Genomic DNA, 18,308 nt, shown 5'->3' with positions numbered 1-18,308 from the left:
TTCTGTCTTTATCCATCCTGTGTGCCTTACCTTTCTGTCTTTATCCATCCTGTGTGCCTTACCTGTCTGTCTTTATCCATCCTGTGTGGCTTACCTGTCTGTCTTTATCCATCCTGTGTGCCTTACCTGTCTGTCTTTATCCATCCTGTGTGACTTACCTGTCTGTCTTTATCCATCCTGTGTGGCTAACCTTTCTGTAGTGTTTAATAGTATTTTACTAGAATCCCCAAATAGCTGCTGCAAAGGCAGAGGCTACTCATATTAGACTACATAATACACTACATAATACACAACATAACACACAACATAATACACTACATAATACAATATATAATACACTACATAACACACTACATAATTCAATATATAATACAATATATAATACACTACATAATACACAATACACTACATAATACAATATATAATACAATATATAATACACTACATAATACACTACATAATACAATATATAATACACTACATTATACATTAAAACATACAATATATAATACACTACATAATACACTACATAATACAATATATAATACACTACATAATACACTACATAATTCAATATATAATACACTACATAATACACTACATAATACAATATATAATACAATATATAATACACTACATAATACACTAAATAATACAATATATAATACAAAACATAATACACTACATAATACAATATATAATACAATATATAATACACTACATAATACACTACATAATACAATATATAATACAATATATAATACACTACATAATACAATATATAATACAATATATAATATACTAAATCATAGAATATATAATACACTACATAATACACTACATAATACAGTATATAATACACTACATAATACAGTATATAATACACTACACATAATAATACACACTACATTATACATAATACACTACATAATACACTATATAATACACTACATAATACACTACATAATACACACTACATAATACACTAAATAATACAATATATAATACACTACATATATAATACACTACATAATACACTACATAATACACACTACATAATACACTACATATATAATACACTACATAATACAATATATACACTACATAATACACTACATAATACAATAATACACTACATAATACAATATATAATACAATACATAATACACTACATAATACAATATATAATACAATATATAATACACTACATAATACAATATATAATACAATATATAATACACTACATGATACAATATATAATACACTACATAATACAATAAATAATACACTACATAATACAATATATAATACACACTACATAATACACTACATAATACAGTATATAATACACTACATAATACAGTATATAATACACTACATAATACACTACATAATACACTACATAATACACTATATAATACAATACATAATACATAACATAATACACTACATAGTACAATACATAATACACTACATAATACAATATATAATACAATACATAATACATAACATAATACATAACATAATACACTACATAGTACAATACAAAATACACTACATAATACATAACATAATACACTACATAATACACTACATAATACATAACATAATACACTACATAGTACAATACATAATACACTACATAATACAATATATAATACAATACATAATACATAACATAATACATAACATAATACACTACATAGTACACTACATAATACATAATATAATACATAACATAATACACTACATAATACACTACATAATACATAACATAATACACTACATAGTACAATACATAATACATAATATAATAATAACGAAATACAATACATAATACAATACATAATACACTACTGTACATAATACATAACATAATACACAACATAATACAATACATAATACGCTACTGTACATAATACACTATTGTACATAAAATACATAATACACAACATAATACATAACTCTACATAATACAATACATAATACACTACATAATACACTACATAATACAATACATAATACATAACACAGTACAATACATAATACAGTACTGTACATACTACAATACATAGACTACATAATACACCACATAATACTTAACATAATACACTACAAAATACATAGTACGCTATATAATACAATACGTAATACACTACATATTGCACTACTGTACATAATACACTACATAATACACTACATAACACACTACATAATACACTACATAATACACTATATAACACACTACATAATACACTACATAACACACTACATAATACACTGCATAATACACTACATAATACACTACATAACACACTACATAATACACTACACAATACACTACATAATACACTACATAGCACACTACATAATACACTACATAACACACTACATAATACACTACATAATACACTACATAATACACTACATAGCACACTACATAATACACTACATAACACACTACATAATACACTACATAATACACTACATAATACACTACATAATACACTACATAACACACTACATAATACACTACATAATACATAACATAATACACTACATAGTACAATACATAATACATAATATAATAATAACGAAATACAATACATAATACAATACATAATACACTACTGTACATAATACATAACATAATACACAACATAATACAATACATAATACGCTACTGTACATAATACACTATTGTACATAAAATACATAATACACAACATAATACATAACTCTACATAATACAATACATAATACACTACATAATACACTACATAATACACTACATAATACAATACATAATACATAACACAGTACAATACATAATACAGTACTGTACATACTACAATACATAGACTACATAATACACCACATAATACTTAACATAATACACTACAAAATACATAGTACGCTATATAATACAATACGTAATACACTACATATTGCACTACTGTACATAATACACTACATAATACACTACATAACACACTACATAATACACTACATAATACACTATATAACACACTACATAATACACTACATAACACACTACATAATACACTACATAATACAATACACTACATAATACACTACATAACACACTACATAATACACTACATAATACACTACATAATACACTACATAACACACTACATAACACACTACATAATACAATATATAATACACTACATAATACACTACATAACACACTACATAATACACTACATAATACACTAAATAATACACTACATAATACACTACATAATACAATACAAAATACACTACATAACACACTACATAATACACTACATAACACACTACATAATACAATACATAATACACTACATAACACTACATAATACAATACAAAATACACTACATTATACACGATATAGTACAATACATAATGCACTACTGTACATAATACTACACATAATACACTAAATAATACAATACACAATACATCATATTTTAAAATGTCTGTGGCTCTTCACAGTGCCGTAAGGTGTTATTTTATATGGTTTTATCAATATGGTTTTATTGCTAGCTTGAGTTATCTGGGGTGGCAGAGAGTTCCATGTAGTCATGACTCTATTTAATACTGTGTGTTTCCCAGCCTCTGTTCTGGACCTGGGGACTGTGAAGAGACCTCTGGTTGTATATTTTTGTGTTGTACAGATGAGTGTCTGAACTGTGTGCCAAATCAAACCAAATGTATTTATATAGACCTTCTTACATCAGCTGATATCTCAAAGTGCTGTACAGAAACCCAGCCTAAAACCCCAAACAGCAAGCAATGCAGGTGTAGAAGCATGGTGGCTAGGAAAAACTCCCTAGAAAGGCCAAAACCTAGGAAGACCTAGATAGGAACCAGGCTATGAGGGGTGGCCAGTCCCCTTCTGGCTGTGCAGGGTGGAGATTATAACTCATCCGATGATACCCCCGGACAGGGCCAAACTGGCAGGATATAACCCCACCCAGTTTTCCAAAGCACAGCCCCCACACCACTAGAGGGATATCTTCAACAACCAACCTACCATCCTGAGACAAGCGGGGGGGGGGGGGGGGGGGGCAAACCCAGACAGGAGGACCACGTCAGTGACTCAACCCACTCAAGTGACGCACCCCTCCTAGGGATGACATGGAAGAGCACCAGTAAACCAGTGACTCAGCCCCTGTAAGAGGGTTAGAGGCAGAGAATCCCAGGGAGAGAGGGGAACCGGCTCGGCAGAGACCTGGGCCAGACTACACTCAATCATAGGACCTACTGAAGAGATGAGTCTTCAATAAGGACTTAAAGGTTGAGACTGAGTCTGTGTCTCTCACATGGGTAGGCAGACCATTCCATAAAAATGGATCTCTATAGGAGAAAGCCCTGCCACCAGCTGTTTGCTTAGAAATTCTAGGGACAATTAGGAGGGTTGTGTCTTGTGACCGTAGCGTACGTGTAGGCATGCACGGCAGGACCAAATTAGAAAGATAGGTAGGAGCAAGCCCATGTAATGCTTTGTAGGTTAGAAGTAAAACCTTGAAATCAGCCCTTGCCTTAACAGGAAGCCAGTGTTGGGAGAATAGCACTGGAGTAATATGATCAAATTTTGGGGTTTTAGTCAGGATTCTAGCAGCCGTATTTAGCACTAACTGTAGTTTATTTAGTGCTTTATCCTGGTAGCCGGAAAGTAGAGCATTGCAGTAGTCTAACCTAGAAGTAACAAAAGCATGGATACATTTTTCTGCATCAATTTTGGACCAAAAAATTATGATCTTTGCAATGTTACGCAGATGGAAAAAAGCTGTCCTTGAAACAATCTTGATATGTTTGTCAAAAGAGAGATCAGGGTCCAGAATAACGCCAAGGTCCTTCACAGTTTTATTTGAGATGACTGTACAACCGTCAAGATTAATTGTCAGATTCAACAGAAGATCTCTTTGTTTCTTGGGACCTAGAACAAGCATCTCTCTTTGTCAGAGTTTAACCTCTAGCGTCGAGCAATCCCGTATCCGGGAGCGTAATCATAGCCTCAAGCTCATTACCATAACGCAACGTTAACCTCTTTGATCTCTAGGGGCGCTATTTCATTTTTGGATAAAAAACGTTCCCGCTTTAAGCGCGATATTTTGTCACGAAAAGATGCTCGACTATGCATATTCTTGACAGTTTTTGAAAGAAAACACTCTGAAGTTTCAGAATCTGCAAAGATATTGTCTGTAAGTGCCCCAGAACTCATTCTACAGGCGAAACCAAGATGATGCGTCAACCAGGAAATGAGCAGATTTCTGAAGCTCTGTTTTCCATTGTCTCCTTATATGGCTGTGATGGCGCAAGGAATGAGCCTACACTTTCTGTCGTTCTCCCAAGGCGTTAGCAGCATTGTGACGTATTTGTAGGCATATCATTGGAAGATTGACCATAAGAGACTACATTTTCCAAGTGTCCGCCTGGTGTCCCTGCGTCGAAATTGGAGCGTAAAGCCAGGTGCAATTATTATTCCATTTGAGAGCAAGGAGAAACCAGGCTTCCAGGAAGGATATATCATTGAAGAGATATGTGGAAAAACACCTTGAGGATTGATTCTAAACCACGTTTGCCATGTTTCAGTCGATATTATGGAGTTAATTTGGAAAAAAGTTTGCGTTTTGAGGGCTGAATTTTCGTTTTTTTTTTTTTTTTTTTTTTGGTAGCCAAATGTGATGTACAAAACGGAGCTATTTCTAATACACAAATAATCTTTTTGGAAAAACTGAGCATCTGCTATCTAACTGAGAGTCTCCTCATTGAAAACATCAGAAGTTCTTCAAAGGTAAGTTATTTTATTTGAAGGCTTTACTTGTTTTTGTGATAGTTGCCTGCTAAATGCTAACGCTAATGCTAACGCTAAATGCTACGCTAGCTAGCTACTGTTACACAAATGATTGTTTTCCTATGGTTGAGAAGCATATTTTGAAAATCTGAGATGACAGTGTTGTTAACAAAAGGCTAAGCTTGAGAGATAGCATATTTATTTCATTTCATTTGCGATTTTCATGAATAGTTAACGTTGCGTTATGGTAATGAGCTTAGGTCTATAAATAGAATCCCGGATCCGGGTTTGGTCGTCGCAACAGGTTAACTATTCATGAAAATCGCAAATGAGATGACATAAATATATTGGCTCACAAGCTTAGCCTTTTGTTAGCAACACTGTCATCTCAGATTTTCAAAATATACTTTTCAACCATAGCTACACAAGCATTTGTGTAAGAGTATTGATAGCTAGCATAGGATTAAGCCTAGCATTCAGCAGGTAACATTTTCACAAAAACAAGAAAAGCATTCAAATAAAATAATTTACCTTTGAAGAACTTTGGATATTTTCAATGAGGAGACTCAGTTAGATAGCAAATGTTCAGTTTTTCCAAAAATATTATTTGTGTAGGAGAAACCGCTCCGTTTTGTTCATCATGTTTGGCTAAGAAAAAAAAATGAAAATTCAGTCATTACAACGCCAAACTTTTTTCCAAATGAACTCCATAATATCGACAGAAACATGGCAAACGTTGTTTAGAATCAATCCTCAAGGTGTTTTTCACATATCTATTCGATGATAAGTCATTCTTGGCAGTTGGGTTTCTCCTCTGAAGAAAATGGAAAAATACACGCAGGTGGAGATTACGTAATAATTGCAACGGAGGACACCAAGCGAGCACCTGGTAAATGTAGTCTCTTATGGTCAATCTACCAATGATATGCCTACAAATACGTCACAATGCTGCAGACACCTTGGGGAAACGACAGAAAGTGTAAGCTCATTCCTGGCGCATTCACAGCCATATAAGGAGACATTGGAAAACAGCGGCTTCAAAATCTGGGGCAATTCCGGTTTGAAATTTTATCTTGGTTTCGCCTGTAGCATCAGTTCTGTGGCACTCACAGATAATATCTTTGCAGATTTGGAAACGTCAGAGTGTTTTCTTTCCAAAGCTGTCAATTATATGCATAGTCAAGCATCTTTTCGTGTCAAAATATTGCGCTTAAAACGGGAACGTTTTTTTATCCAAAAATTTAAAGAGCGCCTCCTATATCAAAGAAGTTAAAAGTAGAAAGTTTGCAGCCATCCACTTCCTTATGTCTGAAACACAGGCTTCCAGCGAGGACAATTTTGGGGCTTCGCCATGTTTCTTTGAAATGCACAGCTGTGTGTCATCCGCATAGCAGTGAAAGTTAACATTATGTTTTCGAATGACATCCCCAAGAGGTAAAATGTATATAGAAAACAATAGTGGTCCTAAAACGGTACCTTGAGGAACACCGAAATGTACAGTTTATTTGTCAGAGGACAAACCATTCACAAAGACAAACTGATATATTTCCAACAGATAAGATCTAAACCAGGTCAGAACTTGTCTGTGTTGACCAATTTGGGTATCCAATATTTCCAAAAGAAAGTAGTGATCAATGGTATCAAAAGCAGCACTAAGGTCTAGGAGCATGACACCCTTTAAAGGTAATTTACCAACTTCCCAGGTGCAGTCTCAGTGCTATGATGGGGTCTAAAACCAGACTGAAGCATTTCCTATACATTGTTTGTCTTCAGGAAGGCAGTGAGTTGCTGCGCAACAGCTTTTTCTAAAATATTTGAGAGGAATGGGAGATTCGATATAGGCCGATATTCTTTTATATTTTCTGGATCAAGGATTGGCTTTTTCAAGAGAGGCTTTATTACTGCCACTTTTAGTGAGTTTGGTACTGTAACGGTTTTCTTCCGTTGAAGGAGAGAAGGACCAAAATGCAGCGTGGTTAGTGTTCAACATGTTTAATAAGGACACTACAAAATACAAAACAACAAATGTGAAAAAACCGAAACAGTCCTATCTGGTGCATAGACACAAAGACAGAAGACAACCACCAACAAAGTACCAACAAAGTACACACAGAATATGGCTGCCTAAATATGGTTCCCAATCAGAGACAACGATAGATAGCTGCCTCTAATTGAGAACCAATCTAGGCAACCATAGACATACAAACTACCTAGAAAGGAAACAGCCCCATAAACATACAAAACCCCTAGACCAGACAAAACACATAAATCCCCCCTGACCTAACCAAAATAATAAAGGAAACAAAGTTAACTAAGGCCAGGGCGTGACAGGTACACATCCGGTGGATAGAGAGCTGTTTATTATGTTCAACATAGGAGGGCCAAGCACAGGAAGCAGCTCTTTCAGTAGTTTAGTTGGAATAGGGTCCAGTATGCAGCTTGAAGGTTGAGAGGCCATTATTATTTTCATCATTGTGTCAAGAGATATAGTACTAAAACACTTGAGAGTCTCCCTTGATCCTAGGTCCTGACAGAGTTGTGCAGACTCAGGACAACTGAGCTTTGGAGGAATACGCAGATTTAAAGAGGAGTCCATAATTTGTTTCTAATGATCATGATCTTTTCCTCAAAGAAGTTAATGAATTTATTACTGCTGAAGTGAAAGCCATCCTCTCTTGGGGAATGCTGCTTTTTAGCTAGCTTTGCGACAGTATCAAAAATACATTTCGGATTGTTCTTATTTTCCTCAATTAGGTTGGAAAAATGGGATGATCGAGCAGCAGTGAGGGCTCTTCGATACTGCACGGTACTGTCTTTCCAAGCTAGTCGGAAGACTTCCAGTTTGGCCATTTCCGTTCCAATTTTCTGGAAGCTTGCTTCAGAGCTCTGGTATTTTCTGTATACCAGGGAGCTAGTTTCTTATGAGAAATGCTTTTATTTTTTAGTGGTGCAACTGCATCTAGGGTATTGCGCAAGGTTAAATTGAGTTCCTCAGTTAGGGGGTTAACTGATTTTTGTCCTCTGACGTCCTTGGGTAGACAGAGGGAGTCTGGAAGGACATCAAGGAATCTTTGTGTTGTCTGTGAATTTATAGCACGACTTTTGATGTTTCTTGGTTGGGGTCTGAGCAGATTATTTGTTGCAATTGCAAACGTAATAAAATGGTCGTCCGATAGTCCAGGATTATGAGGAAAAACATTAAGATCCACAACATTTATTCCATGGGACAAAACTAGGTCCAGAGTATGACTGTGACAGTGAGTGGGTCCAGAGTATGACTGTGACAGTGAGTAGGTCCAGAGACATGTTGGACAAAACAGTCGATGATGGCTCCGAAAGCCTTTTGGAGTGGGTCTGTGGACTTTCCATGTGAATATTAAAGTCACCAAAGATTAGAATATTATCTGCTATGACTACAAGGTCCGATAGGAATTCAGGGAACTCATTGAGGAACGCTGTATATGGCCCAGGAGGCCTGTAAACAGTAGCTATAAAAAGTGATTGAGTAGACTGCATAGATTTCATGACTAGAAGCTCAAAAGACGAAAACATTTCTTTTTTTTGTAAATTGAAATTTGCTATCGTAAATGTTAGCAACACCTCCGCCTTTGCGGGATGCGCGAGGGCTATGGTCACTAGTGTAACCAGGAGGTCAGGCATCATTTAACACAGTAAATTCATCAGGCTTAAGCCATGTTTCAATCAGGCTAATCACATCAAGATTATGATCAGTGATTAGTTCATTGACTACAACTGCCTTGGAAGTGAGGGATCTAACATTAAGTAGCCCTATTTTGAGATGTGAGGTATCACGATCTCTTTCAATAATGGCAGGAATGGAGGAGGTCTTTATTCTAGTGAGATTGCTAAGGCGAACACCGCCATGTTTAGTTTTGCCCAACCTAGGTCTAGGCACAGACACAGTCTCAATGGGGATAGCTGAGCTGACTACACTGACTGTGCTAGTGGCAGACTCCACTAAGCTGGCAGGCTGGCTAACAGCCTGCTGCCTGGCCTGCACCCTATTTCATTGCGGAGCCAGGGGAGTTAGAGCCCTGTCTATGTTCGTAGATAAGATGAGAGCACCCCTCCAGCTAGGATGGAGTCCGTCACTCCTCAATAGGCCAGGCTTGGTCCTGTTTGTGGGTGAGTCCCAGAAAGAGGGCCAATTATCTACAAATTATATATTTTGGGAGGGGCAGATAACAGTTTTCAACCAGCGATTGAGTTGTGTGACTCTGCTGTAGAGCTCATCACTCCCCCTAACTGGGAGGGGGCCAGAGACAATTACTCGATGCCGATACATCTTTCTAGCTGATTTACACGCTGAAGCTATGTTGCGCTTGGTGATCTCTGACTGTTTCATCCTAACATCGTTGGTGCCGACGTGGATAACAATATCTCTATACTATCTACACTCACCAGTTTTAGCTTTAGTCAGCCACATCTTCAGATAAGCCTTAACATCGGTAGCCCTGCCCCCTGGTAAACAGTGTATGATCGCTGGATGATTCTTTTTAAGTCTAATACTGCGGGTAATGGAGTCGCCAATGACTAGGGTCATGGTGGGAGCCTTCGGCGTCTCAGAAGTTGTTACTACTTAGCTTCGGCTGGTGGAGGTCCTGACGAACCATGTCCAGATAAAGCATCATGTTAATGTTACTACTGGTTGGCTGGTGGAGGTCCTGTAGAACCACGTCCAGATAAAGCATCATGTTAATGCTACTACTGGTTGGCTGGTGGAGGTCCTGTAGAACCACGTCCAGATAAAGCATCATGTTAAAGTTACTACTTAGCTTCGGCTGTTGGAGGTCCTGACGAACCATGTCCAGATAAAGCATCATGTTAATGTTACTACTGGTTGGCTGGTGGAGGTCCTGTAGAACCACGTCCAGATAAAGCATCATGTTAATGTTACTACTGGTTGGCTGGTGGAGGTCCTGTAGAACCACGTCCAGATAAAGCATCATGTTAAAGTTACTACTGGTTGGCTGTTGGAGGTCCTGACGAACCATGTCCAGATAAAGCATCATGTTAATGTTACTACTGGTTGGCTGGTGGAGGTCCTGTAGAACCATGTCCAGATAAAGCATCATGTTAATGTTCCTACTGGTTGGCTGGTGGAGGTCCTGTAGAACCATGTCCAGATAAAGCATCATGTTAAAGTTACTACTGGTTGGCTGTTGGAGGTCCTGACGAACCACGTCCAGATAAAGCATCATGTTAATGTTACTACTGGTTGGCTGTTGGAGGTCCTGTAGAACCACGTCCAGATAAAGCATCATGTTAATGTTACTACTGGTTGGCTGTTGGAGGTCCTGTAGAACCACGTCCAGATAAAGCATCATGTTAATGTTACTACTGGTTGGCTGGTGGAGGTCCTGTAGAACCACGTCCAGATAAAGCATCATGTTAATGTTACTACTGGTTGGCTGGTGGAGGTCCTGTAGAACCACGTCCAGATAAAGCATCATGTTAATGTTACTACTGGTTGGCTGTTGGAGGTCCTGACGAACCACGTCCAGATAAAGCATCATGTTAATGTTACTACTGGTTGGCTGGTGGAGGTCCTGTAGAACCATGTCCAGATAAAGCATCATGTTAATGTTACTACTGGTTGGCTGGTGGAGGTCCTGTAGAACCACGTCCAGATAAAGCATCATGTTAATGTTACTACTGGTTGGCTGTTGGAGGTCCTGACGAACCATGTCCAGATTACGCATCATGTTAATGTTACTACTGGTTGGCTGGTGGAGGTCCTGTAGAACCACGTCCAGATAAAGCATCATGTTAATGTTACTACTGGTTGGCTGTTGGAGGTCCTGACGAACCACGTCCAGATAAAGCATCATGTTAATGTTACTACTGGTTGGCTGGTGGAGGTCCTGTAGAACCACGTCCAGATAAAGCATCATGTTAATGTTACTACTGGTTGGCTGGTGGAGGTCCTGTAGAACCATGTCCAGATAAAGCGTCCGGAGTGAAAAAGTTGAATGAAAAAAAAGTTGAGGGAAAAACTAAAAATATTAACTGTAATTAAAAAGTAAAAACCATAAAGTTGTCAGGTAGCAAAGTAAGATTATCAACAAAACGCACAGCAGCACATAAACAAGTCTGCAATTTGTGACCGGAAATGCCAACTGCTTGAGCAGACAGTTCGGTACCTTCAACACATCAATACCTCTCACAAAGACCAATAGGGATGCAGTCAGTCTCTTTGAGCCAGGAGAAATTGACATGCATGTCACTGACATTGCAATACATGTCCTTATTTTTGCCCATGACCAGACAACTGGGCAGTAGTCCAGGTGCGACAAAACTAACGCCTGTAGGACCTGCCTGGTTGAAGGGCCTTATCATGGACAGGCCAATTACCTTTTTAGCAACCAGTGAGTATATACGTTTTGACCATGACAGCTTATCATAATATTATAAGGGTAATACCCAGCAGTTTAGTATTCTCAACTTGTCTCAATCGCCACATTATTCAATACTAGATCTAAATTAGATTTAGGATTGGGTGAGTGATTTGTCAAACAAAATGGATGCTTTTTGTTTTTGAGATATATTAAAGCACCAGTCTGTTGGTAGTTACCCATTTCTAAAACTGACTGGACCTCTACGTTAAAGGATTCAGTTATTTATTTTACTGTCGTAGCCGACGTGTCTACTGTTGAGTCGTCAGCGTACAAAGACACACAGGCTTTATTCAAGGTCAGTGGAAGGTCATTAGTAAACACAGAAAACAATAATTCCATAAAAAAAAAAAAAAAAATTAAGCACCGGCTTAATAACAGGCTAATTAGGTAACAGGCTAATTGGTTGACTGTTTGAATCATTAAAGGGTGCTTTAATGACCTTCGCCTCCATCCAAGCCTGAGGGCACACACCGTTTTTTAGGCTTAAATTGAAGATGTTGCAAACAGGAATCGCATCGTATTCTGCTTCCAACCTCAACAATTCACCAACCAGGTTGTCGGTGTCCAAATGTATAGATAGCAAAAACAATTCACCTCCTCCACACCAACTTTGTCCAACTCAAAACTACCACGCTTTGTTAAACTTATCAACAAAAAAGTTCTTAAAGTGGTTGGAAATATCAAAGGGTTTAGTTATAAACAAGGCAATCGGCCTCAATGACTGATGGAGCAGAGTTTTTTTTGCCTAGAATTTCATTAAAGGTATTCCAGAGCTTTTTAGTATCATTATTTTTATATATTTAAAAAAAATCTTTCTTCCATAGTATAATTTCTTCATCTTTTTGTTTAGTTTAGTTAACGTGATTTTTTAAATTTACTGTATGTTTGCCAGTCTGCTGTGTTGTCAGACTTATTTGCTATTCCCTTTGCCTCATCCCTCTCAGCCATAATTTTTTTTTTAAATTCATCAAGTCATCATCTATCCATGGAGATTTGGAAGTTCTAACAGTCAGTTTCCTGATGGGTGCATTTCTATCAGTAACTGGAAGAGGCAGGTTCATAAATGCTTCAAGTACAAGTGTCAGGTTTTTCCTCATTACACATCAGACCAACACATATTTTTCACATATTTGAATTAGAAATCACTGCAAAACCTCCTTGTACACAATTGTAGGTATATAATAGATATAGCTATTACATTATGATCACTACACACCAAACATCTGCATTTTTCCACCCTGCGTGTGCTCTAGGTGAAGTCCCTGGCTGACTCCATCGATGACGTCTTGACCTGTCAGTCAGGCGTGGAAGACTTTCAGGAGGAGGAGGAAGAGGAGGAGGAAGGTGACGGAGGCGAGACAGGGGTGGTGGCGGACGACTTTGGAGAGTGTGTTTGGAGACCGAGGGAGGGAGACAGACAGAGGGGTGGAGGAAGAGGAAGAGGAGGAGAGAGACAGAGCATGCACGAGGACAGCATAGCCACGTCCTACAGCGACGTGACCCTCTACATTGATGACCCCTCCTCGCCCCTGTCCCTGGACCGCGGCCCCAGCAGCACTGACACAGAATACTGGAGCCCTGGAGTGGGTGGCGTTGGGGTGGGGGGGCGTGAAGACAGCCGGGACACAGAGGGAGGGGGCAGCAGTAACAGCCGACGCAGCACCCCCTGTACAGAGTGTAGAGACTACAGCCTGAGAGGAGCTCACCTGCCCCTGCTGACCATCGATCCCCCTAGCGACAGCTCTGTTGATATGAGTGACCGCTCGGATAGAGGTTCGATAGGTAGACTGGTCTACGAGACAGAGCCAGGGGGAGGTGGGGGAGGAGGGGGGGAAGGGAGGTCGCCTCACGGCACCATTAAACACAACCCCCACCCAAACCCCCACCCAAACCCCCACCCCAACCCCAACGGGCGCTCTGCCCCCACACACCCCCAGGCCCAAGGCCAGACTCGTACTGTGCTCCCTCACCGCCCCCACCCCTCGGCCATACCCTCCCACCTGCCCTACCACACCATCCTACACCACCACCATCAGATCCCGCACCACACCCAGCACCCCCACCACCCGTACCCCGACACTCCCTCTTCGTCCTCCCAGTCCCCGCAGGGACAACCCCTCACCCCTCTGTCTTCCTCCTCATCCACCACACTGCCCCCTGGTGGCCTGGAGCAGGTATGCTGTTCGGATGGAGACAACGACTCTCTCAACTCCACCACCAACTCTAACGATACCATCAACTGCTCCTCCGGGTCCTCATCACGCGACAGCCTCCGGGAGCCCCTCCCACCGCTCGGGAAACAGACCTATCAGAGAGAGAGCAGACAAAGCTGGGATAGCCCCGCCTTTAACAATGACGTGGTGCAGAGACGACAGTACCGCATCGGACTCAATCTATTCAACAAGTAAGTTAGATAGTACTGCATCAGTACCGCATCATACTGTGTGTGTGTGTGTGTGTGTGTGTGTGTGTGTGTGTGTGTGTGTGTGTGTGTGTGTGTGTGTGTGCGTGTGCGTGCGTGTGTGTGCGTGCAGGGTTGGGTAGGTACATTTCTAAATGTAATCTGTTACAGTTATTAGTTACCTGTCCAAAATTGTAATCAGTAACGTAACTTTTGGATTACCCCCAAACTCAGTAACATAATTAGATGACTTTCCCCTTAATAAGAGACATTAGAAGAAGACAAAAATGCATTTTACCAATTGAACAACATCTATTGCAGGATTAATCAATGTTAGAGCCATAAATTGATGTTGCTTTTTACTTTTATGGGTTATGTAAAACAATTAGCCTGTATATCTACATAAAAACTAAGTCTGTCATTTAATACACCTTGATCGTCAAGAATAGGACTTGGAAATATGGAAATATTGATTAGTCTAATAGTTTTACCGGAACATAACCCCAAACCTAAGGATTTATTAGCCAACTATGTTGTTTATGTTTTTGTCATGGTCTCATTGGTTAAAACAACTATATGCTGTTTTCATGGAATGGTTTTGAGCACAACTGAAAAGTGCAATTTTATTTGGGATGAAAAATGAATGCCAGGTTGCATGCTATGTGGTCTATTGTTTACGTTTTTTGTTGTTGACACCATATAATTAGGAATAGGGTTAGAATTATAATATAATTAGGGTTAGAATTAATAATAGGGTTAGAATTAAATATACTGTCGGTTCTTGTAGGCTACAGTGCAAGTTATGTCTTCCAATTTAATAGTATCTCTATGTCTGACATTTTGATATCTCAGCTGTTGAAGTCTATCAAAAAGTGTTTGACTTAAATAAAGGTAAAATAAAAAAATAAAAAATACTGACAGCAGTCGCGCCATTGGAAGACCAAACTTGCACTGTAGCCTACAAGAACCGACAGTATATTTTCTGCAATGACCATGTTACGCTTTTACAACATACATACAGTGGGGCAGAAAAGTATTTAGTCAGCCACCAATTGTGCAAGTTCTCCCACTTAAAAAGATGAGAGAGGCCTGTAATTTTCATCATAGGTACACTTCAACTATGACAGACAAAATGAGAAGAAAAAAAATCCAGAAAATCACATTGTAGGATTTTTAATGAATTTATTTGCAAATTATGGTGGAAAATAAGTATTTTTATGAACAAAAAATATTAAATTTTATTTGGAATGGCAAGTCAGACAAAATTAAAATGGCCTATTTATATAACAAATATGAATTCGGAGGGAAGAAATGATTAAATATTGAAGTATTAGACCTCTCACTGAAGGCGTCAGTCATACAAAAGTTATACCTAAATCCAAACTGGTTCTCTAGTAAATTGGTAGGAATGTCTCATTCTATGTTCAAGAATGGCTTTTTTTCCCCCCTTTATTCAGATTACAACTGATCACTTTCGGTTATTTGAAAAGGAAAACATCTCCCAAATATCGCTATTTAAAAAAGAAAAAGCCATATAAAACTTGTTGTTTCAATTTTGAAAAAAACGTACAAATAACACAACAAATGTTGTGGTTAAACTCAAATATACGAATTGATTAAAAAAAACAACGTATTTTTCGAATAAATTTTAAAAAATGTATATTTTCTTGTGAATGATATCATAGATAGGAATGGTGGAGTTATGTCACAAGTGCAGCTGTTTATGTATTTTGGTATTGTCCATGTGTAGCTCGTTTTTGGTCACAGGTCCAGGAACGGCTGAAGAATTGCCACATTTACCTAGAACGAACGCTGCAGATAGCAATACTGGGTGATTTGAAAATCTATAGTTAATCAATCAATAATATAATCATTATTTTAGCAAAACATTTCATTTTTAATTTACAGTCTGTAGAAGTAATTGAGAATAGAAAGTTTCAGTACTTTTGCACAGTTGAAAAATACATGGCAAATAGAAATCCAATATGGATGGTGTTAAGAGATAGATGGGAGGGGTTGAATGGAGATGTAGGGTGGGACTGGATGGTGTTAAGAGATAGATGGGAGGGGTTGAGGGTAGCTGAAGGATGGGACTGGATGGTGTTGAGAGAGAGATGGGAGGGGTTGAAGGGACTGGATGGTGTTGAGAGATAGATGGGGGGGGTTGAAGGGACTGGATGGTGTTGAGAGATAGATGGGAGGGGTTGAAGGGACTGGATGGTGTTGAGAGATAGATGGGAGGGGTTGAAGGGACTGGATGGTGTTGAGAGACAGATGGGAGGGGTTGAAGGGACTGGATGGTGTTAAGAGATAGATGGGAGAGGTTGAATGGAGATGTAGGGTGGGACTGGATGGTGTTAAGAGATAGATGGGAGGGGTTGAATGGAGCTGAAGGGTGGGACTGGATGGTGTTGAGAGATAGATGGGAGGGGTTGAATGGAGATGTAGAGTGGGACTGGATGGTGTTGAGAGATAGATGGGAGGGGTTGAATGGAGCTGAAGGGTGGGACTGGATGGTGTTGAGAGATAAATGGGAGGGGTTGAATGGAGATGTAGGGTGGGACTGGATGGTGTTAAGAGATAGATGGGAGGGGTTGAATGGAGCTGAAGGGTGGGACTGGATGGTGTTGAGAGATAGATGGGAGGGGTTGAAGGGACTGGATGGTGTTGAGAGATAGATGGGAGGGGTTGAATGGAGCTGAAGGGTGGGACTGGATGGTGTTGAGAGAGAGATGGGAGGGGTTGAAGGGACTGGATGGTGTTGAGAGATAGATGGGAGGGGTTGAATGGAGTTGAAGGGTGGGACTGGATGGTGTTAAGAGATAGATGGGAGGGGTTGAGGGTAGCTGAAGGATGGGACTGGATGGTGTTGAGAGAGAGATGGGAGGGGTTGAAGGGACTGGATGGTGTTGAGAGATAGATGGGAGGGGTTGAAGGGACTGGATGGTGTTGAGAGATAGATGGGAGGGGTTGAAGGGACTGGATGGTGTTGAGAGATAGATGGGAGGGGTTGAGGGTAGCTGAAGGGACTGGATGGTGTTGAGAGATAGATGGGAGGGGTTGAATGGAGATGTAGGGTGGGACTGGATGGTGTTAAGAGATAGATGGGAGGGGTTGAGGGTAGCTGAAGGATGGGACTGGATGGTGTTGAGAGATAGATGGGAGGGGTTGAAGGGACTGGATGGTGTTGAGAGACAGATGGGAGGGGTTGAAGGGACTGGATGGTGTTAAGAGATAGATGGGAGAGGTTGAATGGAGATGTAGGGTGGGACTGGATGGTGTTAAGAGATAGATGGGAGGGGTTGAATGGAGCTGAAGGGTGGGACTGGATGGTGTTGAGAGATAGATGGGAGGGGTTGAATGGAGATGTAGGGTGGGACTGGATGGTGTTGAGAGATAGATGGGAGGGGTTGAATGGAGCTGAAGGGTGGGACTGGATGGTGTTGAGAGATAGATGGGAGGGGTTGAATGGAGATGTAGGGTGGGACTGGATGGTGTTAAGAGATAGATGGGAGGGGTTGAATGGAGCTGAAGGGTGGGACTGGATGGTGTTGAGAGATAGATGGGAGGGGTTGAAGGGACTGGATGGTGTTGAGAGATAGATGGAAGGGGTTGAATGGAGCTGAAGGGTGGGACTGGATGGTGTTGAGAGAGAGATGGGAGGGGTTGAAGGGACTGGAT

The 18,308-nt window shown here is 39.5% G+C and overlaps 1 protein-coding gene across 1 annotated transcript in view; it reads left to right on the top strand.

Moving 5' to 3' along the window:
* LOC139417626 (IQ motif and SEC7 domain-containing protein 1-like) overlaps positions 1–18,308 on the top strand; it is a 92,619-nt gene that overhangs the window by 42,117 nt on the left and 32,194 nt on the right. Inside the window, exon 4 of the mRNA XM_071166834.1 lies at positions 13,480–14,630. Within this exon, the coding sequence (XP_071022935.1) occupies positions 13,480–14,630 (1,151 nt within the window). The remainder of the gene's footprint in view (positions 1–13,479; positions 14,631–18,308) is intronic.

Source organism: Oncorhynchus clarkii, chromosome 9 (genome assembly GCF_045791955.1).
Source record: "Oncorhynchus clarkii lewisi isolate Uvic-CL-2024 chromosome 9, UVic_Ocla_1.0, whole genome shotgun sequence".
Taxonomy (NCBI): Eukaryota; Metazoa; Chordata; class Actinopteri; order Salmoniformes; family Salmonidae; genus Oncorhynchus; species Oncorhynchus clarkii.
Note: the sequence above shows the minus strand (reverse complement) of the source record. Positions and strands in the feature narration are given on the sequence as shown.